The 13,179-nt window shown below is 26.3% G+C and overlaps 1 protein-coding gene across 3 annotated transcripts in view; it reads left to right on the top strand.

The window, feature by feature from the left end:
* The window catches only part of mtt (mangetout), a 195,398-nt gene that overhangs the window by 89,149 nt on the left and 93,070 nt on the right, over nt 1-13,179 (top strand). For all 3 annotated transcript variants that reach the window (XM_089220730.1, XM_089220729.1, XM_015513341.2), the window contains one exon: nt 632-947. In XM_089220730.1, the coding sequence (XP_089076856.1) occupies nt 632-947 (316 nt within the window). The remainder of the gene's footprint in view (nt 1-631; nt 948-13,179) is intronic.

Raw genomic sequence — 13,179 nt, forward strand, 5'->3', positions numbered from 1 at the left:
ATATGTTATACTCTATTAATTATATTGTTATTATTTTTGAAAAAAAAACTGAAGTTGAAAATCGAATGCATTATTTCAACAACTTATCGTGTACACACACACACACACACTCAAAATACATCATTGTAAAATCAATAAATTCATCGATCTGCTCAGAATCTAAAATCTTGAAAAAATTACATATTTTAAGTCAAATGGATATTATTAGAATTAGATAGTATTATAATTACAACAAAAAACCAAAATAATTGTTTTTTCGAAAACTATTGTTGCATAAATATTAACATTTTTCATAGTGTTATATTTCTTGATTAATTTCAAAAGTTTTGACAAATCCATTTCAGCCTTTAAGCTCACCAAGCGCAAATAAGAATGAATTTGCTTCCAAAAACCATCTTCAATATTAATGATCTATGTGTATTTTTATCATAAAGATTGTTTTCAGGAAAATGTCATAGATTAAATCACCTATCATTGTAGACCAATACATTTATCACTTATATATTTTAGTTTTATTTTTAATATCACATCAAATTGGAAATAAGTTAAATTTCCATTTATTACTTACCTATTATTAACTATCAAAAATCAAATTTTTTATATTCTTATACAGCTAAATTGCATTTTTTAGGTGTCATTTTGGTCAACTAGTCCCGAACTAAGTAATAAACAACGATTTGAGTACTTCACACGAACTATACCTTCAGATCTTTACCAAGTAAAGGTAATGGTAGAAATTGTTCGGAGACTTGGCTGGAGTTATATATCCATTATTTACGAAGAGTCTAGTTATGGAATTAAAGCCTTTGAGGAATTAGAAAAATTAATGCCCAGGTACAATATTTGTATTGCGGCAAAGGAAAAACTAGTAAAAGATTCAGGCGTGGCAGAAGAAAAAGCTTACGACGATATCGTGATTAAACTTCTCGGAAAGCCTAAGGCTAAAGGTAAGAGCTTATAAAGTTATAACTATAATTTATGTGTCTATGTTTCATCTGAAAAGTATACAGTTTTATATTTAAATGCAAATTCGTATTTCAAAATATTTTTTCAAGTAGTTCAATTATTCGATAATTATTTTCATTACTTAAGGATTGATAATTAATAGCTATGATTTTTAAGTATAATTTTAAATTATTATATTTTATTACAAACATGTAAATTTTAGGTACCTTAGTAATCCATGTATTCATCTAAATAATATATTCGGGAAGTAGTTGTTTTTAATTAGTTACTGGTAAGTATTAATTATATTGTAAGGTAATATATCAGAAACTTTTGGGTGATAGGTTGTGAAGTTGATATGTTTATTTAATATTAAACTCAGTTTATCCTACAATTATAAATTTATAAATTTTCGCACCCAAGTAAAACTATGAATTAAAAGTTGTTTTATTCACATGTGAAAAATTTAAAATACATTTAATGAAATTAATATTGTAATATGGTAAATCACGATATTAATTAAAACAACATAAATATTTTGCCAGTTATATTTCATTTGGGTTATAATATAATGAGGTTTGACAAAGTTCTAAAGTTCAAACTTTCAGAGAAAAAGAACTATAAAATTCACTTTAAGCTGTTCTATTAAGATTAACCGGAGGTGGTAGATCTATCATGGAGGACCTAAATAGGGTTTAAATGAGTGTGACATTGTAAGAACAGAAATATATGACGTTGGCAGATGAAAAATGACGTTCAATTAAATAAAAACATTAATTCTGAGTTGATTTCTTAATGTGACAATGTGGATGGGTGAGAGATTTTCTGTGAGAACTGTAGATTTTCAGAGAAACGTATTCACTTTTGTTACGTTAAGATTTAGGACAAAAGATACTATACAACGGTTGATAATATTTGCACAGCATTTGGCTGTGAAAATTACGTTAAAAAAAGCCTCGAAGCGACCCTCTTGTTTATAAAAATGTCGAGTGTTGATTTTTTCACTTAAAAAAAAATATATATATACATTTATAATAATATAAACAGAAAAGGAGAAAAATAAAATGAAAACACAATGAAAAGATGACTACAGGACGAATTTAATGTAAAATAACATTTCGTGATTTATTTCAAATATCTCGACGTATATTTCGACAGAAATTTATGATCTCTAGTCCCGTTTCTATTTGAACGAGAACGATTTTGATGCTACGAAAAGATAGATACCTTCAAACACATACATTGTCCACTGTGGTAATAATAACATAATCATTTCATACGGTCCTGTTGTCTATGGTGACAATAATTTGCGTATATATTATATAGAAAACATACATCATAATATTATAATATACTACCACTGCTTCTCACACCCCTCAGGCTGTATTTTCTAGATGCAGGTGTTTCGAAAATTGCTTTCCCAGCAACAGAAACAGCTACCGATAGAATATTGGAAATTTCGAACGTGCCAACGGGATTCGACTAGTACATTAATATATACACTATGCTCCTGTATAGTATACTACATACTTTTAGGCAGGTATTATTCAGCTTAATTTTAATAACTTTCAAAACGTGTTAACTCGTTATGACTGCTGCGAAAATATTAAATGTATTTTATAGTGTTTCATTGATTTAAATTACTGACTAAATCTCATTCAAATCAGCAAATTTGTAAAACAATTATCTTTCCAAATTTATGTTTAAGCAATTTATTTATTTTATTATAGAAATTATATTATTTTAGTTATATAAAAATTATTAAGAGTCCTATGAGAACCATTGCCAATGCAATTTTTCATGCGATTGAAAATGTATTATATCCCCGCTTCAATGGTTTAACGTGTAATATTTTTTTCAAAAGTTTGATAACTCGATTCTGTCATAGTATATTAAATACTAAGAACTAACCCTGTGCTGTTTGTAAATCCCAGTTGACAGTGTCTATTGTATTATAAAGACAGTCGTACTTAGAGTTTTAAGACGTATAATCGTCAACTGTCACAGTGAAAATTGAGTTCTTAAATAATATACCCCAGTAACGAATCTAGGCTTAAGAAAACGTTTGCTAGAAATGCAGGTGGAATTGAACAATCGTTCGACATCAATAGTGTATACAAATTGGAAGAATAAACATATAGTTTTTATATTTCCAAACATGTACATGTACCTAAATGACATAGAATATCGTTTAACCTTTTAGCATGAGTTATGGTAACAGCACATCCTAAATAAAATTAGTTATTAGTCTAGCTTTCATAATACTATTCGGAATCTTAACCTATCTTTATAGACATAGAAGCTAATTAAATACAACATTGAAAGTCTGAGTCAACAAACAATTTAAAAAACATAGCATGCCACTTGAAAATATTGAAATCATAAATAAGTTTTTAAAACTATGAGTAAAATAAATGGTAATATTATGGTTACGATAATGAGTGAGCGATGAAAATTGAGGAATTGTAGATGTTTTTGTGAATATAGTATTTACTATTTAGTGAAAAAATATCTAGTAGCATGTTATATTTTGTTAGAAATTAAATTTAATATATTCTTAAAGTTAATTTGGATTTCAACGGAAATAAAAAGAGCATTAATAAAATCGTGCTTAGCTCAAAAACTAATTGATATTGACATTGTGTTAAAATTTTGAAGGGAAATTTTTATTTTGGTTGGCATGGTAATGCGTTATACCTATTATATCATTCTTCGATGTCTAAAGGGAAAACATGATACTGACGTACTGTAATCTGTAACGCGAAATCGGTTGGGTACCTGTAATTATCATGTGCATCGGTTATTAAAGGGCAACATAGGTACCATAAAGCTAAATTATAACATTATTTCATCTTTGATATTATTTGGTTTCCTTGTCAACTATAAAGGTTAGAAAATAATATCTTAAAATATAAATCTTTGTACAAGAGAAACTCTGGAACTACTTATCAGATCTTCTTGATTTTTTTTTTAAACGAACGAAAGAGTAAATTGTGAAAAAAGTTTTTGGCATAAATTTAGTCCAATATGATAGTGGGGATAAGAAAATAACTTTACTAAAAAATACAATAGTTTCACCATCTTCCCACTAAAAATTATACTAAATATTAAATGTTTTTGTATATTGTAAGGTAGCTATTGGTTTCAAATCCAAGGTGGATTATTTCTTAATAATAACTATTTATTATTGTTTTCGGCGTTTTCGCATTATTCATTTCGCGTTTTTGTAAATTTGTAAATTTGTATATCCACAGGAACTTTTCACGGGAAGTTTTGAACACGACTAGCTGGGTATTAAACGACAAATTAAACACAAATTTTAAATCATACGGAATTGGCATTTTTACCGAGCAATGAATTGCACGGGGATCAGCTAGTAATACATACCTACATATATATATTATATCATATTTTAAATGATTATCATCCCGTAATAAAATGCATTTATCATTAATATTTTTTTTTTTTAATCAATGAATGGTATTATACATATATAAATAAATATTATGTATTAAAAATGAAATAGGTAGGTTACTAATTCTAGTTACAATATTAACGGCATTATTAAATAGGTACCAAAACCTATGAAAAGATATCAAAATAATTAATGAAATTTATTAATTATTGTGACGAAAGATACATATGGATTATATGAGAATATTATAAATATAAAAAAAACAACATTCAAAATTTATTCCTACAAATGTTCTATTATATTGCTGTATATTTGAGATAATTTAAACAAATATGAAAAAATGTTAAGTGTAAAAAGGTTTTTATTTATCAGCTAATAAAATGCTCGTACAGTAAAAACAACACCTTATGTCACGGAATATAATAATCAAATTCATTATGCAAGAACTATAAAGATAATAGAACATACTTTTAAAGAAAAATTTCATTGGGAAATGAAAAACTTAAAATAAATCTTGAATTATAACAATATTACTCTAAACATTAACAAGCATAATCTTAGAAGTGGATCAACGCATTATATATTTATACTTCTACAAATTCAACAATTACTCAGAATATATTTCAATATTTTTATGGTAAAGGTAAAAATATTATACATTTTAAACACAAAACATTGCTTACTTATATCTTAGCTGAACTACGATTGTCTATAGATACAATCTAAGTTAGCTTAACTGAAAGTATTCTAATATTATTATTTAAAAAATACCAATAAAATACAGACGAAAACAATAATTATTATTATACTATTATATTATAAATATCATTATACTCGTACTTAAATTTGCAAAATACAAAGATTTTAAATGTAGAATGATAAATGATAAATATCCATAACGAATTACAACAAATAATAAGTATACATTCCTAACAGTAAAACGTATAAAAAATTATTTTAAGAAATTAACGAAGCAAATTAAAATTATAAATATATTTACTGGGACAGTTAAAAAAAAAACCGAAAAATATAATATAGCAACAATACAACTGCACCAAATTATCAACCTTGGAACCACAAACTGAAAAATAATTGTAGTAGGTATGTATACACAGCTGAAACTTAAAAATTCTTTCAGCCATAAATATAAAATAAAAACTGCAGAAAACTCGACCATTAAATAATTGTTTCTGATTTATCAACGTCTGAGACAAGTTTAAATAGCAGCGACACCAAAAGTGGATTAAAATCAAAGATACTATCAGGAGTTAAAAACTGTAGAAATAATATTCCTAGAATATTCGGAATCACCAATATTTACAAAAATGAAAAAGTAAATATATTGAAAATAACCAGCGAATAAAGATGAATAATTATAAATCAATTTAATACGTATGCTTCGATGGTAACATGAAATAAATGAACAAAATGTTATTTTTATTTTTATGAAATAACAATTTAATACCCAATATAAAATTAAACACGGTTTATACACATAAAAAGGATTCTCATTAAAACAAAACAAAAATATCGCCACATAACACTTCTAAAATAATACAAAAAAGTTACAGAATTAAAATAAACGTATGATTGTAGCCAAAAAATGGGTTGAACATGGATGAATCATCCTGTATATGATTAGAAAATCATAAAACATTTTACTATAATATTAAGGAAAAAATGAAAAATATATTTTATAGACCATAATTTACATTAACACTTTAGGTTTATATTTAGAAGTGTATGGGACATAAAAAAACTTATATAATAAGAAAATACCCCAAATAATAGTGCCATATAAAGAGATATTTTATTATGCCATCAAGTGCCGTTAAATAAACGGGGCAACAAGTACCTCCACCATTATAAAGGATTCCACATTATGTTTAAACTTTAAAACTCTTGAACCTGTTTGGGTAATGAGCTTTTTGTAAGTGGTAATGTCTTATACGAACAAATTAAACGTTATGTTTTATGGTATGTAATGGCTAAATATAACTATTTCGTTTACATGTAAAGCCGATTTCAATAAAAAAAAAAAAATAGATAATAATAGAAAGTTTAGAGTTGTAAACGAATATATTAAATATATACGAGTATTATTGATGATAATTGATAACTAAGTATAGGTATATCTTAAACATTGACATGAAAGCTAATGCATTTTTCAAAAAAAATTAAACTGCTTATTTAACATTATATCTCATATCTATTAATATAGGCTAGGTAATGTACTTTTTTCAAATATATTTTTGCAGTTACATTTTTTTTTAAAATATATAATTTATATAATATAATTCTTACAATTAAATTGATTCGGTCTCGTTGCCAGTATATCTTAATTTATTTTCGTATAATTTATACAGGACAATTCACCAAGCATGCTTTCCTCCATTTTTTAGTAATGAAGTGATTAAAAATCTGATTTTTGGAATCTTTAAATACACTCAAAGACCATATTATTTTTAAATTCTTGTGATTTTTGTACCACTTAAGGAGTGTCTTGTTGTGATACAAACTTTTGTATTTTAAACGAGAACCTCAATTTTTTACTGTACATTATTTAGTGGATAATTTTTTTGAGAATTTTGATTATTGGAATCAAAATTTTAATGATTAAGTAGTTTTTGAGTTATTTAACTTTGTGCTATAAGGATAAAAGGTCCATATTTTAGGTATATAAAATATGTGGTCTATGGTTGATTTGAAAATACTAGTCATTATTATTAATCTATAATATCTATCAACATAAATGATTTGTATAAACGAACTAAGTATCATAAATATTAGTCCCAACATTACCTGTATTTTATACTTTTGTAAAACGATTTTTAAAGATTATTATCCTTAGAATAAACCTATTAATAACTAGAAAACTACTTGTGTGAATTTTGATTTCGAGACATCAAAATTCTCAAAAAATTTATCCGCTAAAAATTTACAGTAAAAAAAAGAGAGTGGTTATCATTTGAAAAACAAAAGTTTGTATCGCCACAGGATACTCCTTAAGTGATACAAAAAATCTCAAGAATTTGAAAATATGGACTTTGAGCATATATTTTAAAGATTAAAAAAATCAGATTTTGAATAACCTCATTATTTAAGAAAAAAAGGGGATGAGCACGCTTGGTGAATCTCCCTGTATTATATAAAAGAAAAAAATTAGTCGTTTGTACATTATAATATAGATCAATGGTTTTGTTTAAGGTTATATACTTTTATACATAAATTGTAAAGTTATTTTTAATTGATAAAAAAAAGATCCTCTTACTATATTACAATTTGAATAATTCATATTTCTTAATTTTATATAGTATTATGTTCAATAATAAAATGATTGAAGGGGGACGAGGTGGCCGAGTGGTCTACCACGTCGGCTGTGGCTCAGCAGGACTGGGTTCGATCCTCGACCATCGGGCGGCATTTTTCTCCGGGCAAGTCCCGGTGTCCGGAGAACAAGTGCTGACATCCCCCACTCCGGGGCATGGCAGAAACCTACGGGTGCCCCAATAGGAATTCTGCCAAAAACTCTCACCCCCGTGTAAAACCAACCTACAGTTCCATAAGAACCTACAGTACTACCCCCTTCCCAATGGCCTTAGTTATCGCGGGATAATTAAAAAAAAAAAGATGATTGAAGAATCGTGCTTAATTTAAACTTTATTTTGAGTTGAGAAATTATTTAATTGTTCTAGATTTACGATCATGATTTTAAATTAAATATTTGTTTTAGATCTTAAACTAGAGTTTTTATTGTGCCTGTGTGCACGTTTTACAGCAGAAGAAATGATTCAATATTGAACTTTTTATAGTGGTTTCTGGTATCAAATTTGATCTTGACTGTACTTTTAAGAGATAAAAGAGAAAATTATTTTTGAAATGCATTACACATACAATATGATTGCCCTTTAATTATTGAGTTTTGAATTTGAAGTTTGATTAAAATATAGTAAGCTGAAATTAATACTATAAGATAAACTTGTATTAATATCATAGCCCGTTGATTGTTCCAGCAGCTTTTATTTACTATAAACTTTATTTAAAATACTATATCGCTGATATTTTTAGTAAGGAAAATGTAATAAATTAATATAACTTCATTTATTGTTTACCCCTTATGACTGTCGATGAAAGTGTCTCATTTTATTTAAATCAACATTTTAAATAACAAGCTATATTTTTATTTTAGATTCTGAATGGAGTTAGGAATGTAATGATTTTATTATGGTGTTTTTTTTTTTTTTGTCTGTCATCGCGTTTTGGGGCAGTAAAAGTGCTTCGATTTTCGACTTCGGTACTTCGTTCGATCAAAAAGTGAATCTAGTTGGTACTTTGTGGGGTCAAAAGAAAAATTCCCAATATTTTCCTAAATTATCGGGATAAATAAAATAAAAATTAAGGGAAAAACTAGAAATTTTAAGCACAATCAGTTTTCGACAAAATCGATTTTGGTTTTTGATGTATCTTTAAAACAAATGACCATCGATACATGACATTTTCACTGAATGTTTATATAGGCATTATATTCTGTATATTTGATAAAGTTTTCAAAATATTTTGATTTGTTTTGAGCTGTTTACTAACATTTTAATATTTCAACTTTTTAGTTTTTTTTTTTTCTATAAATATCAATAAAAATGTATTTGTTGGGTAGAAAAGCTTAAAAATTTAATTCAAAACACCTTAAATATTGTTACAACAGCAGTTGAAATATATTAAAAATACATAGGCACGATTTTTTTTTATAAGCATTTCAAGTTCAAATTTTGACTGAATTTTTTTTTTATTTTACAATTTGAAATACACAATCTATACGACATAGCACAATAAGTATATATGATATTATAATAGTAACATGAATATCTTGAATTAAGAAATCACCCATAGGTGACACTTGGCTGGGAAGAGTCTAGAACTTCGTTTTTTTTTTATATATATATTTATAACAAGTCACGGCACCAGTTCCTTTTTAGACGACGCCGAAGGTTTCCCGGTATGGTTTGAGTGTAGAGGCTCTTTATTAATGGATTTTGGTGGGTTTGTAGGCGATTATGAAAGCGTTTGTAGAAATCTACAGCTTCTTCTGTCACAGTTTTCATTGTGAGGTTTTTATGTAAAGTATAATTGGACACAAAAGGTGGAGCATTTTTAATTTTTCTAAGAGCAATATTCTGGAACTGTTGGATTTTGTTAGTATTAGATACTTTTGCAGTACCCCACAATTGAAGACCGTAGTTCCACATTGGTTTTAATAGTGTTTTATACATAAGAACTTTAACTTTTAGTTTAGAGTGTTTATTATTTGTAAGCAAGGGATGTAAACTGCGGAGTCGGGCATTTAAAGCAAGTCTCTTGATACGGATGTGGGCATTCCAAGTAAGGCGTTTATCCAAATTGAGTCCACAGTTTGTGTTAGACGTTGGAAAAGGAATATTATTTAAAGAGATATTTGGACAGAAGGAGTGACATAAAGTGAAAGTTGTATGTACTGACTTATTTGGATTTGGTTTAATTCACCATTTCATGTAGCATTCTGACAATAAATTCAGATGAATTTGAAGGTTCAAAGATGCAATTTGGGGGTATTTGTCAATCGAGATTATAGCTTTGTCATCCAAGTAATAGGCTACTATAGTATTTTGAAAGACAGGCTGGTCTGATGTGTAAATATTGAATAAAATGGGCGAGAGGATCCACCCTGAGGGACACCAGCGAAATTTTTTTTCAATTCCCGAGACAGAAGATTCAAACCGGATTTGGAAATGGCATGGCGGTTAGTTAGATAAGATTTTGACTAAATACATGAAAATTAACGGCAATGTTAAAATTATCTTATATAGAAATTCATAAAAAATGTTCTTTTTAAATCTAAGATTTAATACTAGACTCCTAACATATTTTTACAATATCAGTTGAAAAATAAAATAAATATATACTCACAATTTTATTTTACAAACATTCAAACTCTTAATTTATGACAACATCATGAAAATTTGCAAATTATTTTAAGCAAGAAATTCAAAAAAAAATTTTCTTTTCGTATACAATGATATAATATCATTGGATTCAAATTTAATTCCATCCATTACAGTAACCCACTGTTATCTACTGTACAGCAGAGCGACATCCACGACCTGCCGCTTTTTTTATTATGATTTTGAATTATTTCCACCAGGCGACATATAGAAGGAATATATATTTTTTTAATTCTACCCCACAAATTCAAAACTTTAAATGTTTATCGATGATAATAAAAAATATTTAACATTTATACATTAATATTTACTTATTACAATATTCATACATTTTCCTAGTGAATCATTCTGCTTCAGTACATTGAATTTAAAGGGTTTTTTTTTTGAAATAAAATTAAAATTTGATATTTATAAAAAAAATATTAAGTACAAATTAATAAGGCAAGTATAAAATGTTAAAATTTTCAGCATCTATATTTTTTCAAAATGAAAATGTAGAAGTAAAAAAATATAGTTAATAATAGTGGTCACTGTTTGTGAATCAACCAATGATTTCTGAAGAAAAAAATTACAAGGTAAAAATATGTTTGTTTTATGTTCATACTGTTTATTTTTTTTAATGCAATTTTACTTTTTCACTTTTGAGTGTATTGAACTATTGAATGAACAAATACTTTTACATTATTTTATGTTGTTTTTTTTTCGATGTTAAGTAATTATAAAATGAATGGTTTTAAGAAGATCAATTTAAAAAAATGCCTCATGTTACCAGAATATTTTGGAACTACCTAAATGAAACAAATAATACGAATGATACACATACTTAGTTCCACTGTGATGTAATTTTCTAGAAAAAAATAATTCATCATAACTTCCATTTCTAATATAATATAATTATATCAGTTTGTTTTTTTTTTTTTAATTCTTTAGGATGACGGGTCATTAAATATTTTGGGTTACTACCCTATCTTTTTCAATCTGTTTTTTGTAGTTTCTTAATAGTTTAATTTTAAACTCACTCTTTGTGTTTATGAATTTTACGCTTATTCACGTTGACGTGATCTTTTATGTGGTTAGAAAATTGTGTATTGTCTTTTTGCTTATTTGTTGTATAAAGAACAAAAATTGGAAGAATATTTCCATTTAATTTCCTTCTAAAAAAAATTACATTATTCCTAATTTAATTAAAACCGTTCAACCGTTCTTGATTAAACACAGAATAGTGAATGACAGTGTAATAATAACACTGGTAATCACGCACATAAAAAAGAAAAATTATTATTTAATGTCATTTTAACTTTAATATTAGGTGTACATGTATTGATTATTATTGATGCCTAAGGGTCAGAACAGCTATATCCGTTGTTGCGCCCGTATTTAAATAAATAACATAATATAAGGTTATAAGTTGATGTGGGTTATAACTTATCAAAAAAATATAAATCAATTTTTTGATAATATTTGCTGGAACTTGTTTTCATTATTTTTTTTATATTATATTAGTTTGACTTGAGAATTTATTATTATTTTTAGCACTGTAGTAAATTTATCGGTAGAATAAAAAAGTGTTAACAGCTGCAATTTATTCCTAAACATAATTCAATTATTTGACCTACTATGCGCTACAATACATTTTCAAATAGTTTTGGTTATCTAAAATTTTTTTACCGACGCTTCAAAAAGATATTTTCATAAAAAACAAAAATTTCAGTGGTCTATAAATAACTCAAAAAAAGTCAAACATTTTTGAAAGTTAAACTGTATATAGATAACATTAACATAAACGTTTGGTGAAAATTTCAAGTATTTACAGTGATTATTTTTTGAATTACAACCATATAAAAAAATCGGTTTGGTCGAAAACTAGTTCTGCGTAACAATTCCCGTTTTTCTGTCTTTTTTTTTTTGTTTTTCTCGATTTTTTTGAAAACTGTTGGAAAATGTTTACTTTTGACCTATATAATGCACCAAGGATCTTCACTTTTACACCGGAAACCACCCCCAAAGTTTGAAATTAAAGCATTATTTCGACTAGTTATGCTGTACACACACACAAAAAAAAAACACACATCATTGTAAAATCAATACATTCATCACTTCGTTCAGAATCTAAAACGATTAACTTTATTTTGTATAATTCAAAAAATATTAATCATAGAAACATAAAACATTCAACTTTTATTTGACTGATACACATATTTTCTATACACAAAGTTAAGTTAAACATTTTAAAACTAACATTTTAAGCCATTTGCTGTAATTTTTGATTTTTGAATTTATTTTATAGATTTTTTTCTTGGTCAAAAATCTTTGAAATTTAATACGAGGTTTCTTATTAGTTTTTTTTACATAAATTATAAGATAACAAAATTATAGGTACGACGTTTTATTTTTATATGAGAAAAATTAATCAAAATCATCAAAATTGCAAACTCTTTTATTTATTTGCATAATTTTTAGTGTTAATACTAGGTATGTTAGGTTGTATATAAGTTATTCTTACTATTACTTAAAATATCAGTGGAATGCATATGTGCATTTTATTTTAAACATGTATTTCAAGTTCAAATTTTTACGAAATCTTTAGAACAATAAAAACTTTTAGTTATTTTTTCAAAATTTAAAACAAACTTATAACTTTTCGATAAACTAGAGAAGTCGAAAGTATAAACATTTTATAAAAACATAGTGATTTTCTCGATTTCCTTGATTTCCTCGTTTATATTTTTTTATTTAATGACATTTTTATCAGGTATATATTAAGCTAATATTCATCTTAAAGAATATTTTGAAAATTATGTTAGAAAATCATTATATTCTCTCAAGACAATAAATACAACTTAA

Source organism: Diuraphis noxia, unplaced genomic scaffold, assembly GCF_037042655.1.
Source record: "Diuraphis noxia isolate RWA-SAM2 unplaced genomic scaffold, SU_Dnox_SAM2 contig0002, whole genome shotgun sequence".
NCBI classification, from domain to species: Eukaryota; Metazoa; Arthropoda; class Insecta; order Hemiptera; family Aphididae; genus Diuraphis; species Diuraphis noxia.